A 26,938-nucleotide genomic window follows, 5' to 3' on the forward strand; every position below is an offset into this window, starting at 1 on the left:
CTCCTCCAACTGCCCATGCCCAGATGCCTCCTCCAACTGCCTAGATGCCTCCCACTGCATATACATCTGTTGCATAACATGAAGTTCAACGCATTAAGGGGTTGTTTGGGAGTTGAAATGGTTTCATTTCATCCCATTACATCTCAATATCCAAACGCTACATAAATATATCATTTTCAAATTTAAATTTTTAACTTTTTTCTCTCATCATTATAATTTTTTTAAATTTTTAAATAAAACACCAAAAACAATTTCAGTTTTTTAAATTTTAAAATAAAAAGTATATAAAAAATTATATTCCAATAATATTTTAACTTAACAAAGAAAATGAGTATACTCTGTTTTATCATTCAAATTCTCCCCTAAAACGGAGGACGTGATGATCATTATTCTGTTTTATGGAATGCTTACAGACTGTAAGTTAATAAACGAGGAAACTATTACAACAGATATAAAAAAAAGGATCTATAAAATTAAAAAAAAAAATCATATATTTATGGAAAAGTACTCTGCATGATATATATTCCCACAGATAAATTATATAAATACGGGCTATTGAGCTTCAAAAAGTATGCATTTTGATCACCAACCTGCAAATGTCCAAGGAAGCACATAAACAGAACCAAGCCAGAGATGGAAGTTGAAACTGCGAAGACGTTCTCCCAGAAATGCGGACTTGTTTGAAGGTTTGAACCGAAAGAACTACCAATTTGCAACAACTATACAATCTAAGAGATGGTGTATTCACAATCGAAATTATTAATTAATATACTAAGCTGATCAAAGTAACAGATAAAATCTAAAATGGTCTACATGCAAGTGATTATAAGCTAATAAGACTGTAGGGGTCAAGATAAGGAAGCCGAAATGATCATAATCGCAAGCGGCCTAGAACAAATTGATATTATAAACATGAACAATCTGTCTCTCTGTTGCATTTGTACACATGTATGTATTAGTACTATATATTCCTCCGAGGGAAAGTTAATAAAGTCCCGTTTAGATTGAGAGTTGAGATGAGATGAGTTGAAATGAAAATTAAAAACTAAATAAAATATTATTATAATATTATTATTGTTTTGAGATTTAAAAAAGTTGAATTATTTATTATATATATTTTATGAGGAAATTTGAGAAAATTATAATGATGAGATGAAATGAGATGAGTTAAAATCACTTCTTAATCCAAATGGGGTCTAAACAACAATGGAAAAATTATTCTTTGCATCGATCCTTGCGTATAGTATCATAATTTTTGCAATGTGAACCTTAAATTAATTATAAAGATTTGCATCATTGAAAATTAACTTGCAGCTATATAAAAGAGACATTTCTCCATTGCCCGAACGTATTGTAGTTTTGACTTGACTGTACCAAATAATATATACAAGGTTTCTTTCTCTTTTCTTTATTTCTCTGATTTTAAAACCACCAATATATATGGTATCAAGGATGAGTCCTGCTTCGGGACCCAAAAAGTATCCCGACTAGGGTTTTTTTTTTTCTTCATTTTTTTTAATGTATTTTTTTAATCATCATAAATATTTAAAAAAAAAATAAAAATTTCACAATATTATTAAAAAATATTTTTTTAATCATTCGGTTAAAAAAAAAAAAACCCATTCGGAATATTTTTGAATCCCAAATTCGGGACCCAAAGTATTTTTCATCAAGGATCCACTGAAGAGGTGGCCCTACATAGAACATGAATGCATACATAGACAATTAAGCACAAGCTGTGTGGCATGCTGCATGTTGATGATAAGCAATGATAAAAACTACTGTGAAATAGCTCTGAGTCTTAACAGTAACGTTCACAAACCTCAAATTTCGAAGGCCCCACCAAAAGCAGTACAAGATCTTTCGCGGAAAATCCCTGGATGCCACTGTACCAGATTGAAGTGCTCCTTGATATATTCCAAAATCAAAGACCGTTGTATTTGGGGTTTCTATTGGACAAGAAACGTTTAAAAATGTGTAGTTCCCAGAAGTACTGTCGATACAGTCAAAAGAACTTCGATCACATTCATCAATATGCAGATCTTCACAGGCGAGGTGCCAGCAATCTATCTCTCGCTCGACGGAGAAAAAGTACCAAAAACCACCCAGTATCTAAAAGACCATTAACCACTTTATGATTAGTAAATTATGCAGATCATATTGTAGCAAAAGTATTCCTAAGAAAGTTCACATTACTACATACGGATGAAAATCTCTACGAACATCACGTGATAATAATAATCGTAGTGCATAAAAGAAAATTGTCCCGAAAGAAATAGTTTGATCTGAATGAGTCCATGTGAGATATGGATTCTTGTGATTGATCTTCTACTTTGCTTTGGACTCAAATATAGTAGGAAATTGTGCACTAAAGTTCATTGTTTTGTCAAAGTTTATTCGTCTGAAACCTAAAGAAATCAATAAACCTTGATCATAAAGATATAAATTCAGACAGTACTTATCGATGCAAATTAAGTTCAATTAGAATAAAAAATTCTATGAGGTAAATAAGTATGAAATTGAGAGTCAAATTACTTACATGACTGGCAATAATGAATAGAAACAAGTTGAATCCAGCTTTCACTGCTATGATGCTTTTAGATGGCTTAATCATAATATTCCTGTGGATGATTACTTCTGTCCATGACAGGTAGACACGAAGAGCTCTTGGCAGATATTGGACTAAAACAACAGCGCTCAAGACTTTCCTCGTGTTCAAAGATTTGGGACCTCTCATTTTTGAAAAGATGATAATTAGAAATAGCACCTGGACGTGAGTTGACATAGATTTGGCATAAGAGATCTACTTAAGCAATATGAATACTATTCATTTTGAACGGATACCATTTTCCTTATATTCTCTAGTATTTTGGTATAATTTATTCTAATATTCTCTAGAAAAACTGATCAGGATCGGCCAAATTACAAATTAGTCGTACTTCTTTCGATCAATATTTTCTCGCAAGCAAAATTTGCTGAATGCAGTGCAAGATTGCAAACTACAGTAGTGATCATATCAAGTTGAGTAGTTGAAAAAGCTTATTCATGAACAAAAAGTGGCATTCTTCTTTTAGCAAAGAAATTCGATTTTTTAATAATGTATAATAAGTAACTATAGATATCGTCATGAGTTGTGCAAGAGTCAAACACTCTTTTTAAAAAGAGACTATAATCTATTATTAAAAAATTAATTTTTTTATGTATATCTCATAATTACTTTTTTTTTTAAAAGAAAAATTGTGTAAAACTTATATACTCTATGATGCTATCTCATAAAATTGCTACCCGGTAGCCGAACCGTTATTGCTCGGCACCTGGCATGGCATGCCAAGTGGTTAAATTATTATTAAAAAAAAACTAAGGCCCCGTTTGTATATTGAGATGATCTCAACCCATCTCATCTCATCTCAACATTCAAACATAACTCAATCAAAAATACTTTTTAACTTTTTCATTTAATCATTACTTAATCATTACAAATTTTTCAAAATTCTAAACAAAACACAAAAACAATTCAACTTTTCTAAATCTAAAAAAAAAATATTTTAACTTTATAATATTTTTATTAAATTTGTTTTCTCTTAATTTCCAAAACTTCGTAAAGCATCTTAACTCAAATCATTTCATTACTATTTACAAATTATTTTATTATTATTCACATATTTCTCATCTCATCTCATAGGGTTGTAAAGAATTCGATTCGAACCAGACTGAATTCTGGACCAATCGGTCTCAGTCCCAAAATATGTAGACCAATGAAATTCAGACCGAATCGAACCAAATCGGACCGAACTCCTATAATTTTCATCTAATTTATTATCATTGATCATATAAAATAATATATGCTATCAATTAATAATAAATCATAAATCATGTGATAATTTATGTTATTATATGTAAATAGTTAATACATTATGCATTCATAGAATCATACACACTCTACTATTTACACTTAATTAAAATAATTAAGTAATTTCTTTTTAAATACCTAAGTTGCAAGTAAGCATGAATAATCTATGTACAATGAAATTATTTGATATTCTTTAATATTGGCTCAAGTAGGGTGTCGAGTGTGACTCGAGTGAACACTAGGGTCTGTGTCTCGCTCGAGCCTACTCTCACACGAGACTCGAGCGAACTCACGAGTTGAGCTTCACTTAAGTAATAGTTCAAGCAACAATCAAGCGAACTCACTTTTCTTAATTTTTCAACTTCAAAACTAGTCTCCACCCCAAAAATTAATAATTATGTATACTAAAGACTAAAGTCTAAGTTAGCAAGTAGTAACTATTAACATCATAAATATAATTATAGTAAAATATTTTTTTAATTAGTTAGTTACATAATCCACATTAATAATTCACTTAATTTTAATTTAGTAATTTAAATAATTTTTTTATTAATTTATTTGAAAAAAATAATAAAATAATTGAGCTTTTGGAAACCCATGTAGGATTTAGAGCACTCTCATTAGATTAGCTAAAAGCTAGATCCAATGAAGATTTAGCTATTAAATCATAAAATGTAATCACATTGGAATATTAATTACAGTCACTTCTAAAATTATTTCTAAATTTGAAAGGAATTATTCATTCATCAAATATAATTTATATTAATTATTTTTCTCTCCCTTTTAAATGATAATTGAAAAAATATAATTAGAATATGATTATTAATTAATATATAATATTATGAATAGTAAAATATGATAAAATAAAATAAATTCATAATTAAAAAAATTAAAAAATCTTGAAATTATTAATTACTTATTACTATATAATGAATAAATAGATAATCTAATGTAGAGATTTGATATGAATGGTTAAATTCAAATTCATCTTATATTATTTTATTATCATATAATAAAAAAATAATTATTTCAATGTAGAGACTTATATGAATGAAATAACTAAAAATTAAATTCATCTTATATTAATTTATTGTCATATAATAAAAAAATAGTTATTTCAATGTAGAGACTTATATGAATGAAATAGTTAAAAATTAAATTTATCTTACATTCATTAAAAATATATTTTAACTTTAACTTTAACTAATCTAATGAAATTACTCTTAAACATAAAAGTCTCCCTTACCTGCGGGATTGGAAGAATAGCGACGGTACCATTTGCGACTTCTAAGTACCTCTTTATTCTGAGCCAAACACCAGAATCTCCCTTCGTTTCTTTGTCCTTGTCATCAGAACGAAGAAATGAAAATATGATAGTCACGAGAGAAATGCAGTCTAGGAGCGTTCGGAAACAAACAGTTACGATGTATAATTTTCTATCGAAATCAACGCACTTTCGGACTCCATTGATCACGGGAATGTATAAGAAGAAAGGGTCCACTGATAGTGAAATCACACACGACCCTGCGAAAATCATATTCCTCCAGAATTGCCAAGGATGGGTTTTCTCAAACCACTCTGGTTGTAGCCAAAAACGGGGGATTTTCTCAAACCACTCTGGAAGTTGTTGCCAACGGTGGGGGATTTTCCCCATCCCCTCTGGTTGTTGCCTCTTTTTCGTTCTCCCTGATGAATTAACTAATTGAGCATTCTCGGGACCTTGCATCTCAATATCCGGACCCCTGAGCAGATTAGAACAAAAAAAAACAGAGGTTAAAGATATTTTCTTTTTATTTTCTCTCTTCGACAACTCATGCAATTTTGGGACCATATGGAACGTGTTCTTGATATATTCTGAATTATGTGTGTTCAGAACTTGGGTCGCTTGCAAGGTTTGGAATTTCAGGAAGATCCATGCATGTTACAAGCACGCAATGTCACAATCTAATTAATTGGCTAAACAAGTGGCTTTTCTGTCCCCTCCATTTCAAGTACTTTTGCTTCTTTTATGCATTATTCCTTCGATCTCTGGCATTTATATTAGGACACAGCTCCCAGCAGAGTGGCTTCTCTGCTTCTGTCCAAAACAAGTGGCTTCTCTGTCCTCTCCATGTCCAAAACTATGAGGTGTTCTTTAAAGAGTTTTACAGTAATCGGACTACTCGTTGAGATTTTGAGTGTCCAAGTATCATTGTTCATCTAGAAAGCCGCTCTAAAATTTATTAAAATATTTTATCAATATATATGTATATATATCAAGCACCAAAGATCTTATCCAGAAGCCCAAAAAAAAAAATGGAAATAGTAATGATAATAATAACTGAACTCTATTGATTATTATTTAGGGGACAGTACAATAACTGCATGCATATTGCACTGAAGAATCTAGATATGTCTCTGCACTAGAGGGATATATAGCAAGGTTAAAAATTGAAAATGTCTACCAATGATAATGGCCATAGCAACTTGTACTCAACTGTATATATTGATCATCCACTATCTCGTACGTACATGGAAAAAACGATATTACTTCTACCAGTAAATCTTGGATTTGATGCCGTTGTTCCGATGACTTTTTCAATCGTTGTTGTTCCTCCGAATTGAGAAGGTGGAGCGTGTCACACAATAAATATCAGAAACAAAACACTCAAATACTCCATAACGATCAAACTAAGAAAATACACATTCTGAGCTGAGATAGAAGAGACTTCCGATCGTTTGTATAGGATATGTCACCCACTTACTGGGGAGGGACTATATATATATAAAGAATAAAACTACCTTGCCTCCCTAATGTACCATTTGACCGCTTGGCATAATTTTTTTTTTTAATTTAATAATTAAGGAAATAATTTTAAATGTATTTATTTTTTTAAAAAAATATTTAAATATATTAAAATAATATAAAAATTAAAATTAAAAAAAAACTTAAAAAGTGGAAAAAGTTAGTTTGCTCACCAAATGTGACTACTCAACTTGACCGCTCAGGAAATTTTTTTTTTTTTTTTACTTAATGATTAAGTAAGTAATTTTAAGTGTATTGATGTATTCTTTTATTTTTTAAAAATATTTAAATATATTAAAAAATATGAATAGAAAAAGGAAAAAAAAACTTGAAAAATGTACTATCGGTCATATAAATAGCCCCTCTCGAACTGTATTGTCGGCAGCTATATATCAAGAAGAAATCTACACAATTTCTTACTATTCACATAACTTCTATACATCATATTTTTTTTAATTTTTTTATTAAATATTTAATATATGAATAATAAATAGAAGAATTGAAATAGTTTAAAAAGAATAAACTCAAAAATTTAAAAAAAATTTATAAAAAAATTTTAAAATTTTAAAAAATAAGATGGTCGATTGTATAGCATTGCTTGTTTATCAAACAAGTGGCTATTAATATGCCAACCTGTTAACTGACTAAATTGCACGACCACATGGAAAGTAATGAAATCATTGAGATGAAACGTCAGACAATATAGAAAGCAAATAAAAGAAGAGTAAAAATTGAAAGTTGACGAAGACTGATCCTTATTCATTACCCAAAAAAAAAAAAAAAAAGTTGACGAAGACCTTCGTATTGATGTGAGAACCCAATCAGACTTATTTTACTAATAGGATTATAAATATCCAATATTCAACAAGTAAACGGAATTATATATAACATTATCCTATGAGTCTATGACCATATTATATACCGAAAGTCTCACGTTCAAATGGATTAATATTGTACAAAGATTTTTATAATACATGGTTGAATCGTGATGTACATGGTTCAAATGGACATGTCCAAAATCATATGTGAACGTAAATAAAATAACAGGAACTCCAATACGTAATAATTATATGATCAGTCTGATCAAGATCAACTGGTGATCGAGGCATTAACTGCTAAGCGTACTTCAAAGAAAACTTGAGAAAAACGTACAACACATGAGTGCAATTGACAACCTGCAATAAAAAGTAAACGATAAAGTAAGAAATGGAAAGCAAAGTTAAAGTAACGGAAAAGAAACGGAAAAGTAAAAGAAACAAAAACGTAGATGACACCTTGATAATAATAGAATCATAAACCTGAATCCTCAACCTACAAAGTTACTTAAAAATAAGTGTAATTATTGAGTATATGATACACTAATAATTGTAGTAACTTTCACTGATCAGAATACATAGCATGGGAATTATATATTCAATATTTTTCACTATGTAACAGGGACATCATTATGTATCCAACATCATTATGGTATCCAAGTGTCCATCACCTCGACTTCCTTCAATCATGAGGCCAACCTCAATACACAAGTCCCTCGACTTGTCAATTCTCGCGCTACAAGTTGAGTCTCTAAATTCGCCACGATGCATTGGTTAGGGTCAGGGCCTTCCGAGCTCTACCTCTTCTACAACCAATAAGAACACAAATTCATTGACTTGCCGACCTTCATATTACAAGTCCAATCTACGAATTGGCCACGATGCATTGGCTAAGGGCTAAAGCCCGTCGAGCTCTACCCCTCTGACTACCAGTCGCCTTGACTTATTGATCGTCGTGCAACAAGCCCAGTCTTTGAACTGGCCACGATGTATTGGCTAAGGACCAGAGCCTGTCGAGCTTTGCCCCTTCGACTACCAATAGGAACACAAGTCCCTTGACTAGCCGACCATCTTGCTGCAAGCCCAATCAATCTCCAGATTGGCCACGATGCATTAGCTAGGGCCAGGGCCTTTTGAGCTCTGCCCTATCGATAGTCAATTGAACACAAATCCATTAACTTGCCAACTTTTGTGCTACAAAACGAGTCTCTAGACTTGCCACGATTCATAACAGCTGCCAACGGGTTACCTTCGGGAATGAACCTTCAGAGATAACGGGCCTTCAAGCTCCAAAACCGCCTAGAGCGGGTTACCTCAGAGAATGAGCTAACGGGCTCGGCAACCACCTGAGGTGGACCCAGGGGGTCAATAGGCCCTCTAACCGTTTTGCATGGGTTACTTCACAAACTCCAACACTAACAATAAATTGAATACAAAAACATTGAACAAACAAACACTTTTCAATAACGATAAACATACGAACGATGCATCGTAAAACTACGCATCATACGCGATCGAGTACACCTCCTGCCACATCCAAGCTCCACGCTCGCGTCTCACTATGTCGAGTACACCTTATGCCACATCCGAGCTCTGCGCTCGCATCTCACGCGGTCGAGTACCCTGCCGGCCACATCCAAGCTCCACACTCGCATCATATGCGGCCGAATATATCTCCCGCCCCCTTCGCGCTCACGCCTTACACAGTCTCTTGTATCTCCAACCTAAATTTGCCCCTGAATGCATTTATCGCTTAACACAAGCGGAGTAGAGAATGGAGAACCCATTTTTTAAATTTGTTTTCTTACTAACGACCTATATTGCATATTTTATTTTAAAGATTCTCAAAGTCTTTTGTTGGAACAAGTTATCCTTAAGAATCGCCAATCGGAATACTACCGAGGGCTCCAAACAACATCGATCAAGACCCAAGTCAACCCAGTAGATCGGGAATGACTATTTCTCTCATTATAGCATGTCGTACAATTTTTTCAGCATCAATAACATTGATTGGAGGCGATGGATCCTCTTCATTTCTTTTTAACGTTTTTCAATTTGCTTTCATTTCTCACTTTTTTGATAAAACGGCGTGTGAGATTTCATGTGTTTAAGGCAGTTATCACTTTTCCCTTTGTTGAGGGGTTTTAAGTGTACGATTTTGGTAAAAAGAGCATTCTCTACAATATTTTGAATACCGTACCAGACGCTGTACCGGTTAAGGCACTGGAACGAAATATTTCGGTACCAATACCGTTTCGAGATAGCGTTTCGGAATAGTTGATATATAAATAAATTATATATATAAATATATATAAAAATTATATTCCAAAATAATAGTCTATATATAAATAAATTATATATAAATACATATATATATAAATTATAAATAGTCTAGTCTGAATTGAGAGTTAAAAAATAAATTTATAGTTTGAAAAAAAAAATACAAGTCGAAATATCGGTCGGTATCGGTCGGTATCGGCCGAAATATAGGCCGGTACGACCGGTACCGGCCGATACGGCCAGCATTTTGGCCAATACAAAACAGATAAAGTACCTATACCGGCCAGACGGCCGTTACAAAAAAATTTCAGCCGTACTAACCGGTACGGTACAAAATTTAAAACAATAATTCTTTACAATAAATTATCACCAGTCACTGTTCGACTTGGCCCATGTGAATGGACCACTCATCCAAAACAAAAATCCGTAATGCGCTGCCCTCATGCTGAGAAAATGGGTGACATGCATGGCCACTGATGATGTACTGCGCTGTCGTGTGAAAATAGAAAAAATCTTCTCAACCTCGTAGTTCCTAACACTTCACACTTCATATTTTTTTTAATTATTATTATTTTTTTCTTTTATCAAATATTTATTATATAAATAATAAATAAATAATTTAAAATAATTTAAAAAGAATAAACTCAAAAAAAATTTAAAAAAAATTAAAAATTTAAAAAATGATGTAGTATAGAGTGCGGTGGAATTTGTGTAGAAAAAAATATACTCTGGACTCCAGCGATGAGGTGCCATCGTAAGTTGTTCTTCGGAATTTAACTCGTTGGGCGCGTTAAAATAATTAATTATTATTATTTGAGTTTTTTTTTATATAATTAAAATATTTCTTCCATGCAAAACTCCGTAAAAACTCAAGAAAATAGAAGTGGAAAAATCTGAATACGCATACATACAAATAAAGAAAATCAAAATTAACACTGATATTGAAATCTCTGACAACGCCTAATTAGTCTCTCGTGATCTTCTACTCGCTAGTAATTAAGATTAGGAAAAATTTAATTATAAGCAATTTTGTACACTAATACGTGCACTCATTCAAGATGATTGATTAGAGAGTAAATTTTATTAAAAGTAATGATAATTTGAATTTAAAATAATAAAGACAACAATATTAATACGTAAATTAGTACATAAACTTATTTTTACGTAGCAAAATTCTTAAGATTATAAGGACAGTCATTGTAATTGAGGCCTCTGCTTATTTTAAGGTAAGTGTCAATTAGTTATCTTCATTTTAGAGAACAACTAACGAGTTAATAACGGGATTATATAATTAAATTGCATTATCCTATTTTCATTTTATTTTGTTTGCGGCCCTACATATGCATGAGTTTCACGTCCAAATATCATCACCTAAATTAAATACTAACATTGATTTTTTAAATTTGTTTTTTTAATTTAGTTTAATCTGGTAAGAAAGACAGCTTGAATCCCAGGAACTGCAGCTCGATCGCTTGTTTCAGCCGTTTGAATATAACTTTTTAATATAATTTTTGCTTTAAAACATGAAGAATTTGTAGTATTTTTTGTGTTTTATTTAAGAATTTAAAAAAAAATTATGTTTAAAACATTATTTTTTCTTAACCACAAATGAAAATTTAACAATTTTGAAGTACGTATTTTAATATAGCCAGCTTTAGAAGTTTTAGATATGGAAGTACTATTAAAATATGGAAGGATTTTTGGGTGCTAGGCCATAGATGCTTACAGCCAACTTTAGATGGAATTTCAGTTACTGATATAAAAGAGGAAGAAACAGTAGATTCTCTTATTGACCAGAATACAAAAATGTGGAAGATAAGTCAAGTTAGATCTCTCTTCAAACCAAATGTGGCAGACCAGATTCTCCAGATCAGATTGTCAGGAAATGATTATGTGGATTTGGAATGAAGAATCAAATTAGAACTTTACTATGAAGAGCGCTTATCGTTTAATTCAAAATCTGAGTTATGGTGTTAACAGAGAGACTGAATCTCTTATGGCTGAGAAGAGAACATGGAAGGGTATATGGCAAATGAAATTTCCAAGGAAAAAAAAAAAATCTTTGCATGGCGAGCTTCTAAAAATATTCTATTGACTCTGAATAATTTGAGACATAAATATATTGATGTGGTAAATACTTGTTGTATCTACCAGTCGAGTGGAGAGGATGTGGAACATGCTCTTCTATTTTGCCCTCACGTTAGAAGTTTATGGCAACACTTTCTCTCGTTCTTGTAGCAAGTTCAACGCCATCTAACTTTCATGGAATTTGTTATGTTTGTTATGGAAAGCGGTAGTGTGGAAGATTTTACTTTACTATTTCTGATTGGTTGAAGTTTATAGTTTAGATGTAATAAGATGGTAATGGAGAAAACTGTGATAGAACCTATAGCAGTCCTAAATCATGCGATATCCCTTCATAGAGTTTTTGTACAACTAAAGACTTCAAGTGCTAATGAGAGAAAACAAATCTATAGATGGAAACTACCTCCACCAGGTTTCTTAAAACTAAATGTAGATGATACTTTTTTGTATATGAAAAAAAAGCTGGTGTAGGCTTGGTCTTAAGAGATGAAGATGGCAAAGTAGTCATGGCTACAACTAAAGTTGAAGATGTTGTTGATGCACCTACTACTGTTGAATTGATAGCAGTGTTGAGAGGCTTATAGCTTTGTCTACCACTCGAAATTCCAAATCTGGTGGTGGAGATAGATTGTTTACCATTGGTGCAAGACTGACAAGCTACTCAAGAGTCATTCTCTTCAAATGATAATCTGATAAAGGATGCTAAGAAACTGATGATATATTTTCTAGATTTGCAAGTTCAACATATTTATAGGAACGGTAATAGGATAGCTCATAGTTTGGCACGTTTTGCTTGAAACGTTGATAACATTATTATGTGGTGGAAACATGTCTCAGCCTTTGTGGATCATGCATTTTGGTTTAATCAAGTTGTTGCGTAGTGATTTCTTTATTAATGAAAATTTGTTTAATAAAAAAAACAATTTCGAAGTCAATCTTGACCATCCAAGCATGGTGGTATAATAATATTGGAGAAATCAAGTACTTACGACTTTTCAACAAATTAATAGACCCTCTATCAAAGCAGTTGAAGTGGATATCATCATATTAATGTGCCAACCAAATAATTGACTATTGCTAGACCACGTGGGAAAGTCGCGAAATGAAAACGGAGCTGATAGTCATAGAAAACAAATCAAACCAGAGTAAAAATTGAAAGTTGACGGATCCCTCTATTTTGATGTGACAGCCAATCAGCCTTCGTTCACCAATTAGATTATAAATAGGGTAGGATACACTTCCTATCTTATTATTACTTATTTATTATTCGTAATTTATTTTAAATTTTAAATTTTTTATTATTTTTTTAAATATTTTTTAATATTCTTAAACCATTAAAAACATTTTAAAAATATAAAATTTTATTAATAATTATTTTCTTAATTATTAAGTAAAATAAAAACTTAAAAATAAAATAAAATATAAAATAAATAATAAATAAGTAATAGAAAGATAATAACTCAATCATTTTCTTTATAAGTATCCATTATTCAACAAGTAAATGGAGTTATAATATAACGTTATCCTAAGAGTCTGACCATATCTGATGCTCCGCAAAATAAAGATTATATTTTGAGTACTAGTTAATTAATTAAAAAGAAGGAATATTGAGATTGATATGAGATGTAAAATAGAGATAAAATTCTAAAAAAGAATTGGAGCAATAATAAAATTTAAAAGTATTTTATGAAACCCATAATCCGAGGTTAAATAACTTTAAAATTTGAAATTATAATGATTTGTTTAAAAATGGGAAGATTTAAATTATTACATGAAAATTAAATAGTAATTAAGCAAAAACTCCTGCCAAAATTTTGATCAAAATAAATATCAGAATTACTTTCAAAACTTAAATTCAAATATTTACTAACAAGATAAAAATAACATAAATATATGATTTGGCAAAAAAAAAACTGATATTGCCCCTGCCAAGGAAGATATTGAACTTTTATTTGCATATTTGCGCATATTCACCTTGAGGTAAGGTAATTCAACGTAATTAATGTAGAATCTAAACTTCCTCAATAACAATTTGGGTTTACATCATTTTCATCAGGTTTGAGAGAATTCAACCTCGAATTGTAAACTTTATTGCCTCGATTTTGTAATGTCAAATTAAAATTAATTTTTTGGATCCGTCCCAAAGATCATGATAAAATTAAAATTAATTTGACCAGCTCAAAATAAAATAATATTAAACATCTTATATTCTACAAGAAAAATTCTAAACATAAATTTCATACTCTGCACATCACTTAAAAATATGTAATTTTATTATTTTATCCTCATATTTTATGAATAATTTTATTATTTTATCCTCATATTTCATTTATGATATATGAGGATAAAAAAGTAAAATCACATATTTTTAAATGATGTGCAGGATGTATTTTTAAAATAGTTATCTCTTCCACTAGTTTATCTTCATCAAGATATATATTGTACAATGATGTAGAGTTCCACCATATGGAAGAACATTGATTATATAGTAGTAAATCCACTCAGTATCGCAACAAATAAATGAAACCTTCAGCGTGCAACCAAGGGTGCTCCCAAAATAGAGCACAATTGTGATACGGGATCTCTAAACTGGAATCAGAATCATGTTCATCCATCAGATCCTCCAAGTTCTACACCTCTAAACGTTGGGTTAATTCTACTATTTGACTCTAAAAATCTGTAATCATCACGTTTTGTAAGTTACGATCATGATAAGGGGTTTCCTCATTTAGAACCGGTCTAAGCCAACCATGACCTCTATCATCAACTATGAAAATTGATGATAAATCATCTTTAAAAAATGTTAAAACTCTAATGCCAACTAACGCCAGACATAATTAAAGATTATACTTTAACTACTAGTTATTAAACAAAAATTGTGGATTGAGATTGAGAAAAGATGCAAAATAGAGAAAAAACTCTAAAAAAATATTGATTGATGATAAAATTCGAAATTATTTATAAAACCCACAAGCTAGGTTGAAATAGTACTAAAATTTGAAATTATAATGATTTTTTCAAAAATATGAAAATCTCAATTATTGCATGAAATTGAATATATAAATAAACAAGAATTTTATTTAAAAATTTGGTTAAAATGGAAACAAAAATCACTTCTAAAACTTAAAATCAAATATTTACTGAGAATGCAAAAACGAATGAAACGGATAATTTGAGAGAAAAAACAACTAATATGGTTCTCGCCCAAGAAATATATTAAGTTTTTTTTTATATAGATCTAGACAGATTCACAACCAGTTGCAGATCACGAAGGTAATGAACATTAATATATAGGATATGTTCTCATAAATAGTTCTTTGTTAATTAGTGAACTATTCATGTTATTCTGCACTCAAGTCTTTCTTTTATTTATATATATAATATTATTCTGTCGTAGCGACGAATGAAAATTTAACAATTCCCAAGTAAAACTTGACCAGCCAAGCATGGTACTGTAAAACTTGACCAGTGTCGCAATGATTTTAAAGATATTGTTGTATTTTTTTATTTTTTTAAAATATTTAAATATATTAAAAAAATATAAAAAAAAATAGAACGAATTATTTTGGGCGGCAGAATACCCGACTCATCTGGCAAATTCTTAATTGACTAAATTGCAAGACCACAATCGAAGTCATAAAATGAAACAGAGACGATAGAAAGCAAAAGAAAGCAGCGTAAAAAAAAAAAAAAACACACTTTTAAGGTAGGGTTTGGAGTTTGAGTTGGATTGAATTTTTTATAAATAGTAGTGAGTTGAGATAATTAAATAAATTTTATAAGATTTATTTAAAATGAGTTTAAAATATATTTAGATATTAAGATGAGTTTAAATATATTTATAAAAATTATAAAATAATCTAATTTTACCATTAAACAGTACTGTTCATCAGACACCTTTGTCCCACATCCGGCGCAAAACATGAAAAAAAAAAATAAAAGGGCACTAACGGAAATTGCACTTGCAGCCAAAGTAGGTTTACGTGGATTTGTCTGATGGGTCCAACAATAATATGAAATTTGACGAAGACCTTCGTATTGATCTGACAACCCTATTCACTGTTCGACCCGGCCCCTGTCACGTGGGCTCTGTCACTGTGGATGGACCACTCTTCCAAAACAAAATTAAGTAATATAATTTCCTATTTTATAAAAATATAGTGACATCACTGACATGCTGAGAAAATGGGTGACATGCCCACTAAGGCACTAATGATGTCAGAGTCGGACGGCTGAGTAGCCATTTGACCGATAGTGTATTTTTTTTTATTTTTTTTTAAATTTTTTTAATATATTTAAATATTTAAAAAAATATAAAAAAATACACCAATATATTTTAAATAATTTTCTTAATTATTAAGTAAAAAAAAAAAAAAGCAGTCATTTTGAACTGTCAAAATAAGAGATAAAATAGTATTTTTCATGATTTAATGCTCTCTCGGGTGTAAATTGACTTTGGACTCCAGCGATCGATGAGGTGTCACCGTACATTGTTTTTTGGAATTAACCTTTTTTTTTTTTTTTTAACTCATAGATAATATAAAACACCGAGAAACACTATTTTATTCACTCATTGTGACTGCTTAGTAAATTTTTTTTTTATTTAATGATTAAAAAAGTAATTTTAAGTGTATTAAATTTTTTTTTATTTTTTTAAAATATTTAAATATATTAAAATATATATATATATATATAAATTTACATTAGACGGTAGGCCCAACGATCAACTTAAGGCGGCAGAGTAGCCACACCCGTAAAACACTAACTACTTGTGCGCCACAAAAGTCAATTCTCTATTCATATTGGGGATAGATTAGAAATTTAAGGTTGTGTTTAGTTATTTAATTAGATTAAATTTATTTTAAATTAATTATTAATGAGACTTATTATTTTTTTAATTTAAATAAAAAAAATTAAATTTATCTCAAACTATCTTATATATTTTAATCTAAAAAGTTAAATATATCTCAATTTAAAAAAATTAAACTCATCTTAATGAGACTCATAAAATATTATTATTTACAACTCAATTTAACTCATCTTAATGTCCAAATGTAGCCTAACTAATCATTTAAAAGCACATCGATCATTATTACCATATCCAAGCAAAAGAATGCTTATATCACTTACATTCTTACCATCTCCATCTCGTTTGTTTTCAGAGATAAAATGAGTTGAGATTAAAATTAAAAGTTGAATAAAATATTATTAGAATATATCTTTTTAGTATTATTTTTGTTTTAGAATTAGAAAAAGTTAAATTATTTATTTTATTTTGCGTGAAAATTTGAAAAAATTATAATGATTAGATGAGATAAATTGAAAGAAATTGTAAAAATAAACGAAGCTTTAAGTTTTCTGAAAGAAATAAGAGAATACATTTTCCGCATCATCTTTGTTCTTCGAGTTTATTTTTATTTTTAATTTAGTTGCAAAAGGCAATTAGATGTTTTCTGTATTAATTAGATGAGTCTTCAAAGAGTACAAGATTGTTTTTTCTTTTTGTTTAAATAGAACTTCCATTGATGTGAAATGCACAGACAGAAATCTTTCAACATTACATAGACTATTCTAAACAAACAATAGACATAATCTACATTGGCCCATCTTCTATCCAAATTTGTTCATCTTCATGCACTAGAGCAACTTTTGTTAGATGATGTGCAACACAATCTGCTTCTCTATAAACAAAAGCAACCTGCCAGCCAGTTCTTTCCAAAAGCATTACTCTAGCATCATGAACTAAAGTCCCATAATCTGAACTTAAATCATCATCACAGTTTGCAGCCTTGACAATAATCTGGGAATCATCTTCGAACACAACCCTTGCAAATCCCAAATCAACACAAACTTCCATTACCCTTCTAATTGACATGCCTTCTGCCACCACAGGTTTCACGCAAGGTTTCACATTTGCACTTACACATGCCATGATAGTTCCTTGATCATTCCTTATGATTATACTTAAACCCGCTTTATTCTGTTTTGTACAAACAGATGCATCTCAGTTTGCTTTAAGCCAGTTGTAGCATGGTTTTTTCCATCTTACATCTCTTCTATCACCTTCTTCATCAGCAGCGATATACACTTCTTTAATTAGGGAATTTAAGAACAAATCTCTATCTGAGCTTGCTACCATCACCACCTGATGAGGACTCTCTAAAGTTTTCCCATTAACTACATAATTCCTCCTTATCCAAATCCTTCTCATAATAAAACAGACCAACTGAATGTCATCCACCAATAAATTAGCAATAAAATCTGATCATAAAACACAAAAATCTATGGTTGAATTTGTCCATTTGTTTACAGGACTTAGAGACTCAACCCAAACATCACTTGCAACAGGGCAACTCCACAATACATGAGACACTGTCTCTACTTTCCTTTTGCAGATATCACATAAATCAAATTCTAGCATCTTCCTTTAACCAAATTCTGCAAAGTAGGTAGTAAGTCATGGGCACCTTCTACACAAACAGTTTAATCTTCATTGGTTTATTTAATCTCCACATCTGTTTCCAGTTGATCAAACCTACAATTTCACCAGAGCACTCTCCCTTCGCTTGTCTGTTGAGAGTTTGTTGTAAGTAATAAGCACTTCTCACACTGAATCTACCATTTGCAGTATACCTCCATATCAATTTATTCTGAGCATTTTTTCTGCTTATTGGAATCTTGCAAATTAGCTCCATTTCATTCACCTGAAGCAACTATGAGGTCAAATCTTTTTTCCAACAGCCTTCCTCTTAATCAATCAACTCAGAAAATGTTGCATCACTACTCAGAATTGTTATAGTGGATTGGAAAGGAACATGTCTTGGAACCCATCTATCATACCAAATTCTGATACTGTTACCATTACTAACTCTCCATACACTTCCTTCTTTTATTAATTCTATTGAGGCTATAAACTCTTCCATATCATAGAAGAATTAGAACCCTTTTTTGCATTCAAAACATTACCAACTATATAATACTTTTGCCTCATTATTTTTGCTACAAGAGAACTTGGGTTATTCAGGAACCTCCATATTCGCTTTGACAACATAGCTTTATTAAAAGATTCAAAGTCCTATTAAAAGATTCGAAGTCCTTAAAACCCAAACCACCACTCCCTTTTGACTCATTTTTTACTCCCAATACTCCTCCAATTTTTCCACTGGATCTTCTTCTGATTTTGACTATACCCCCACCAAAACTTCCCCATCATCTAGTTAATCTCCTTTAACAGCTTTTTTGATAACTTAAAAACACTCATAGTGTAAATTGAGATTGCTTGAATAACAACTTTCAGCGTTACTTCTTTCCCTACTTGTGATAGAAAATTGTTCTTCCGGCTTGAGATCTTAGCCCAAATCCTCTCTTTAATAGCTCTAAATGATTGATACTTTGACCTTCCAACCATAGTTGGAAGACCCAAGTATTTTCCATAATTGTTGTTCGTTGAAACCCTCACAGCACATACTAACACTGCTTCATTTGAGCACAAGTATTGGAGTTAAAAATACAATAGTTTTGTCTCTATTCAAACACTGTCCAGAAGCCTTCTCATAAAGTTGTTACAAACCTTGTATCATTTTTCACTCTTCAAGGGTTACGCTACAGAAGAGCACACTATCATCAACAAAAAGGAGATGGCTAATTCTCAAACCACCCCTTGCAGCAGCAACACCTTTAATCTCTCCCTTTTGCTCTACCTGATTCAGCATAGCACTAAATCTCTCGGCACATAAAATGAAAAGGTAAGGAGATAATGGATTTCCTTGCCTTATCCCTCTTTCTGGTCGAAACAACTCACCATGCTTTCCATTCACAATTATTGAATATGTCACAGTGGTAATGCAGTCCATAACGAAGTACAAAATTGTTAATTTGTACATAACAAAGATTTGTAAGCTGGTAAGTATAGATTATACTACATGATCAATATTTGGATAATCTTAATAGGTAGATATTAACAGATTGAGCGTACAAATTGAAAAATATAGATAATTCAATATGCAAATTGAAGCCTTAATTTGTAGCTTAGGATACAAAGCAGAAAAGAAAAAACAAGAAAGAAAGAAAAAAAAAAGTCTAAGTATCTAAAGATAAAAAGTATGTATTTTTAATTTTTCTAAGCAGATGAAAAGTATAATTACTCCATAAAAATGGATATTAGTACCGCACCTAATTAATTTCCATATAGATAGATCAGACATGGTAATTAGCTAGTTATGTCATTTAACGATAGGTCTCATTGTAGTAACACCTCCTTCATTCTTTTATTTTGTTATTTGCAGCTGATGATCAGTACTAATCAATATATCTTTCTTTTCTCCCAAACTGACGCTAATTATAACAATCAGTTGCATAAGGAAATCAATCGGACTCAAGAAATTAAGGAAAAGCAAATCAAGGAACAATATGATCGTAGGAATTAAAGGAAAATTTGACAGCTTAAATCAATGATTTAATTACTCTGTCTTGTAATTATAGGCTTGTAATTATAAACATACATTTTTTTGTAACCTACAGTATATAAGAAATATCACAATACTCTCTATCTCAACCTTGAGATAGCTTTTCTCTCAAAAAGTCTCTATAGTATCAGAGAACCCTTCGTGAGTTAGAGAGCATCTTGTTCAACCCAATGGCAAATTCTTCTGAGTCCATGACTGAGTATCCATATCCCGCTACTCAGACTATAGGTAGTTTTGTCTCCATTAGGCTTTCATCTTCCAACTTCCTTCTATGGAAGACACAAATGCTTAATATCTTTGAGAGCTATGATCTCCAAGACTTTATCAATGGTGACACACTCTCACCACTAGAGACTATCACTGTGGATTGCTCTAAACAATCTAATCATGCATTTGTTACATGGCGGCGGACAGATCACCTTGTCAAAGGTTGGCTTACAGCCGCCCTTTAAGAAGATGTTATTGGCATCGTCGTTGGCCTCAACACTGCTGATGAGGTTTGGCATGCGCTGGTTCATTCATTTTCCCGTGTTTCATCAGATTGTGGGCTTGCATTGAAGCAAAGACTAACTTCTATCACAAGAGGTACTGACACTTTATCAACATACTTGCGGCGCTTTAAAACAGTATGTGATGAGCTTGCTGCCATTAGAAGACCAGTTTCTGATCAAAAGAAGTCTGGGTGGCTTCTTAATGGACTAGGCAAGGAGTATGACATATTTACTGCAACCATGCTTTATCCTCCAATTCCATCATATGCTGAACTTGTTACTCTCTTAAGAGGGTTACACTGATAGGTATTAGTTGGATGTTCAACCCCCATCTCAAATGGCTTTCTATGGCCAACGTACAAACAAGAACAAGAAGGGACATCAGTCATTCAACTCCTAAGGTCGCGACTTTAACCAAGGAAATCAATCAAGAACAAAGAGCTCATCCTCTTTACCTCCACAATCTGTAATAGATTCTAAAAAATCTAGGAGTAAAGATGGAGTGGTGATTTGTCAAATCTGCAATAAGAGAAACCATTCTGCAATAAAATGTTTAGTGCCATGGATCATGTTGGGAATAACTGGATATCGAAGACTAGCTTGAAGTATAACCGCAGAAATAAACAAACGAAAAATACTAACAATCACATACAAAACACTAAGATTTAAGCGGTTCAGCTCAATGTGAGCCTACGTCCATTGGTGGGATCGGTATCAGAGATTTCACTAACAACAATGATGGAGTACAGGAGAATTAATACAAAAATTCTTTCTCAAAGAAGTTAACTCTCTAGCTCTCAAATCTCTCTCAAAGAAACACTCTCTTTGTAAAAACAAAAATGACTGAAGTGTTATAAAACAAATGGCGCAGCTTGCTATTTATAGAAAACAGTGCATATTCAAATTTGAGAACATTGGCTCGAGCAAACTGTCGAGCGAACGTAGGGTTTTGGCATTTTGCTCAAGCTGACTGTTGAGCGAATGTCAAGCGAAGTCTTGGACTTGTATACCGCTCGAACAAACAGTCGAGCGGTATCGAGCGAACTCTCAGACTTGCATTTCGCTAGAGCTGAATGTCAAGCGATGTCGAGCAAACTCTCGAACTTGCATTTTGCTCGAGCTGAAGAACCACCGCTCGAGCAAACATACCCCAGAGGCGCTATTTCAACTAGATTCAAGCCACCTCTTAACAAATCTCCACCTTGGCCTGAATTTTACCAAGCCTAACACAAAAAACCTATGACCACAGAACCGACCCCCTCCACCAAATCCCCCAAGGGAATCACAAACCCCGAACACCAATCAAGTCCAAACAGAGTTTGAACTTGTCATCATATCTGCTAGATTCTCAGTAGTAGGAATCTTCAGAATCTCTATAACACCCTCTATAACAATCTCTCTGAGAAAATGATACCTGGCATCAATGTGCTTCGTTCTCTCATGATACATTTGATTTTTGGTCAAATGTATGGCACTCTAACTGTCACATAATACTGAAATCTCATCACTAATCAAGCCTTTCAACCAAATGGCCTCCTTAACAGCCTTTGCTACTGGCATGTACTCTGCCTCTGTAGTTGATAAAGTAACAATGGATTGCAGTGTTGCTTTCCAACTGATAGCAGACCCGCACAAAGTGAAAACATAACCTGTCAATGAACTTCTTTTATCTAAGTCCCTAGCATAATCAGAATCAACATAACCAATAACTCTGGAATTGAAATCAACATCTCTATCAAATATTAAGCCAAAGTCCAAAGTTCCTCTCAAATACCTGAGTATCCATTTCACAGCCTGCCAATGAGTCTTACCTGGATTAGCGATATACCTGCTCACAACGCTCACTGCCTGTGAAATGTCTGGACGAGTGCAAACCATTGCATACATTATACTGCCAACTGTACTGAAATAAGCAACACTAGCCATGAACCGTTCCTCCTCGTCTGTCTTAGGAGATAGGGAAGCTAAAAGTTTAAAGTGTGTAGTAAGTAGTGTACTTACTGGTTTGGAATCAGACATTCCAAATCTCTGAAGAACTTTCTCAATGTACTTTCTCTGGAACAAGTACAACTTTCCAGCTTTCCTATCTCTGTGGATCTCCATCCCCAAAATCTTCTTTGCAGCACCTAAGTCTTTCATCTCAAACTCATTTCTGAGTTGGGTTAGACGCCTCTATCACATAGATTTGTTATTCTGTTTCTTGATTACCTTGTGAGCATGCAAGGGAGGAAAAAGATCATGGATGAAATATCAGTGGCTCTAATTACTCGCCACCGCCAGTACCGTCGAGGAAACTCGAGCTCATCAAAATCATGAAGAGTAATTCCATAACTTGTTTCATTCTCTGGAAAGTGAGCATGCATCATGCATTCTGAAAAGTTTTGGGGGACGAAATACAAGATTAATTAATGATGGGAAAACTAAAACATACAATGATCAGCAAGTGATATGTGGTGTCAAACAGTTTTATACAGAAACAAGTTCTCAACTATTTATTTAAAAATAAACAAATAAATAAAAAAGAAGAATTAAGAGGATTCTAATTTTATTGAAAAATCTTCATTTATGACATAGGAATACCTTATTATAATAAGAAGCTTGAGAACAAGTTCGTTATTCCTAATTCTACGAATACCATGCATTCAGAATCCAAACAAACGGATCACTCCATCACAGGAATTCAGTGGGTAAGCACATACATATTTTCAAACGCATCTTTATAAGATGAAGACCTCCGAAACGTCATACAATTGAAGCAGTCTTGAAACACCGACTTGGCTTATTTTTTTTCTTTTCTTTTTTTCAGAAAAGCACCCCAAGCTGCTTGTATAGTCAAAACTGCTGCTTCTGTGGTACTAGCAGGCAGTTTGGTCTTCCGCTTGGAAAGTAGAGTCTTCAAGTCGTTGGCCATTAGACCAAAGGCTTCAACTTTTGTATGAGTCTTGAGAGTTTCGGTAGAGATTGGGAGCTTGGATAGGCTGAGTAGTGAGGTGGAGTGATCGAGACCCCATTGAAGAAGTTGCACTCCATAGAAATTACCCTGTTCAATACACTCGATGCATATGGTTTCCTCACTTTTACTAGTTGGGAATTTCCATACAATGCCTTGTGTAAAACCCGGCTCTTTGCTTCACTCACGTACGTGTTTCACGCCTCTCATTTCCGTCACACAAATAACACCATCTTTCCTTTTTCTTCATGCACGTTTCCTTCCCTTGGTTTTAAGTATTCTGTTTTCTAATTATAGCCAATATATAGATTAAGTTTTTCTCAACCCTAATTACTCTTCCTTTGTTCTTTTTGCGCCGCAGCCTCCCAAACCGTTCGGTCATCACCTCCACAGTCACACGAAATACACTCCTCAAGCCGTGCACCACCATCCTCATCGTGTAAGCCCTATCCCAGTGCATCTCCGAAAAGCAGAGCAACAGCCAGCCAACGAGTCGCCACCTTTCCCTCGTCCTCTCACCGTGTGTCTCTCTCTCATTTCTTTCTCTTGCCCTCGCAGCTAGTGACCAAGCGCCACCCTCGTCCGCCGTAGCCAGCCCCAGCTCCACCCCGTCGTGCTCCTCCACCTCTCCGTAAGTGCTTCCGCCGCACTGTGTGAAGTAATAAATTTTTGTGTACTTACATATATATATATATAGGTAGATGTATACGTAAATTTATTTTTCTGGTGTAAATAGATATATATATGTGTGTATATATATGCGGATGTAACCAATTTTTCTGGTGTAAATATATATATATATGTATATATATATATATACGAATGTAAACGTAAATTATGTTAACTTAATAGTAGGAAATAATATTGTTTTGTTTTTATTTTCTGTCCTCGTATAGTACGCCTCCAAGGTTAGTGTTAGGGTGTTAGCTTAATTAAGTTTATGTTATGTACTTCGGATTTGAAATCATGAGTATATTGCGTGGGTTGTAAAGTATGTTTTATTTAGGCGTAGACACATGAATTTATTTTGTAAATGGGTATTTTTTCTAGGGCTTATATTCTATTGGAATAGTTAATGAGTAGATTGATAAGTAACACTTAAAAAGAATATTTTAACATATCCTTTTTAAAAGAATATCTTTGATTTATTATTATTTAAACAAAAGTATGAATTTCTAATTATAATGAATTTATTTTAGTTATGTTACTTTGTATTATAAATTATAGTAAGATCTCTTCCGTAAATAAATTAGAATTAAATGTTTAGTCGAAGCCGGATATTGATGAGTTTAGAAAGTGATGTTGGTATGGTGAGAATAATGAGAATTTTGAGTTTGAGGAATTAAAAATAGGCTATTTTAGAAGTTGTAGGCTTGAATATCGAAATACGAGATTTATTAGAGACTTATGGAAATTTACGTGATTATCTTATAGGTGACGATTAATTTTTGTTCGGCATTGTTGAGGAAATTTTCGAAAAGCTAAGAAGTCCAGGTAAACGGGGTTCCTATGCTAGATTTGCCAAAAAGGAAATGAACTGAGATTGATTTGTAAAAATGTGCATGTTGTTTTAAAAAGAAAAAGTGAAAACAACCTCAGTATATGTTTTGCATTCCCTCATGAGATACGTATGAAAGAGAAAAGAAATGTTTTTGACATGAAATGTGTGGACATGAGCAATATTTGACATGTTTCTGAAATTTGCAAAAGAGCGAATATGATATCATTGAAAATTTTATGCATGTGATATGAAATGATTTGGATCTGTTTTTGATCAAATAGAAATGATATGAATATGCTTCGCACGTGTTTTGATATGATATGGATACGATAAAACTTTGGCATACTTATCTATTCTGAATATGGTTCTGATATGAGGATACTGTTCACGTGATATGGTTGGTACCACCATGATATGATATGAGTGCACCCACTTTGGAAACAAAGTGGTCTTTTTACGTGTTCTTTCCTGTGTGCACACTCGGGGCTCCGAGATTGAAAAAGGGGAAGTTTCACCACATGATACTGCCTGGTTTGGCCACCGGGGATAGCACAACCCTACCACGGGGGTTAAACATGGTATAGGATATGATATGATAAGATGAAAATGTTCAGTTATGTTATGCCAAAGTGTTTTTGAATATGAAATTGAATTGTTGATTTTGAGTATGAAAAGATTGAAAAGTCGATCTGAGTTTCTGATAACATGTTTTTATGAGATCTGCATAATAAAAAAAAAATAAAAAATAAAAATAAAAATAAAATGTCTTTGTTTCTGCATACTGAACTTTCTGAAAAGGCTCATGTTTACATACTAGTATATGTTCTCTGCTTACTGAGTTGTTGATAACTCACCCCTGTCTTCATAATATGTTTCAGATAATTTTGATGCTACAGCTGAGAATCAGGAATAGGGAGTATTTGCAAGTTTTGTGGATCATAGAAGACTAATTGCCTTAGGGTGCAATGACTTTTGGAGAATGACTTTTTTTTTGGTAGTATTGATATTTCATGTGACTTTGGTATGTTGAGTAATGAATATTTCTAGTTTTGTGAAAAAGTTATGTATAACGACGAGACACCATTGATGTGCCCTTACGTAGGAACATGGATATTTGTGTTGAACAAATAGCTTAATATGTTATGGAGACTCTGGTTTATTTTAAACTCATAAATGGAGTTGATTTTAGGTGACATGAGTTAACTCCCCGGACCCTCGGGAACGGGGCGTTACAATTGGTATCAGAGCCAGGTTTGAGATTCTGCAGACTTTATGGATTGTGGTTTTGGATATCTATTCGGTTTAGGAAGTATTTTCATATTTGATGTATAGAAATTTGAAAACTAAGACATGATCATGGGGATATTCTAGGTTTGAGGTCCTGCAGACTAAAGGGTATAAGATTATGGAGTATGGATAGGCTTTAAGAAATCATTTTCAGATTGGATGTGATAGTGGAGCGGGCTATAAGGAAGAATATCATAGGTATTCGAGGTTTTAAAATTTACAAACTTTAGGAATGATTTTGATGTATAGGATTTTGTTGGTATATGAGTTAAATTCATGTTGTTTGTGGTTTGGTTTGATTTTGGTGACTTTTATTAAATAGTTTTGATGGCGTTAACGTTTTGGACTTTGGAGATTAATCATTATTACTGTTGCGCGTACTTCTTTTCTCTTTATTACAGGATGCCACCTCGTCGTCGAGAACGAAGT

General features: G+C 32.5%; 1 protein-coding gene across 1 annotated transcript; it reads right to left on the reverse strand.

The window, feature by feature from the left end:
* Position 1: 1 nt before the first annotated feature.
* On the reverse strand, positions 2–6,591 carry LOC121254175 (cyclic nucleotide-gated ion channel 1-like). Its single transcript, XM_041154133.1, has 5 exons — positions 6,326–6,591; positions 5,097–5,195; positions 2,540–2,767; positions 591–702; positions 2–66 (listed from the first exon to the last, which is right to left on the reverse strand). The coding sequence occupies exons 1-5, from the start codon at positions 6,341–6,343 to the stop codon at positions 41–43; spliced, it is 483 nt and encodes a 160-aa protein (XP_041010067.1). The 5' UTR covers positions 6,344–6,591; the 3' UTR covers positions 2–40.
* Between the last annotated feature and the right edge of the window lie 20,347 nt (positions 6,592–26,938).

This window comes from Juglans microcarpa x Juglans regia, chromosome 3D (assembly GCF_004785595.1).
Source record: "Juglans microcarpa x Juglans regia isolate MS1-56 chromosome 3D, Jm3101_v1.0, whole genome shotgun sequence".
NCBI lineage: Eukaryota > Viridiplantae > Streptophyta > Magnoliopsida > Fagales > Juglandaceae > Juglans > Juglans microcarpa x Juglans regia.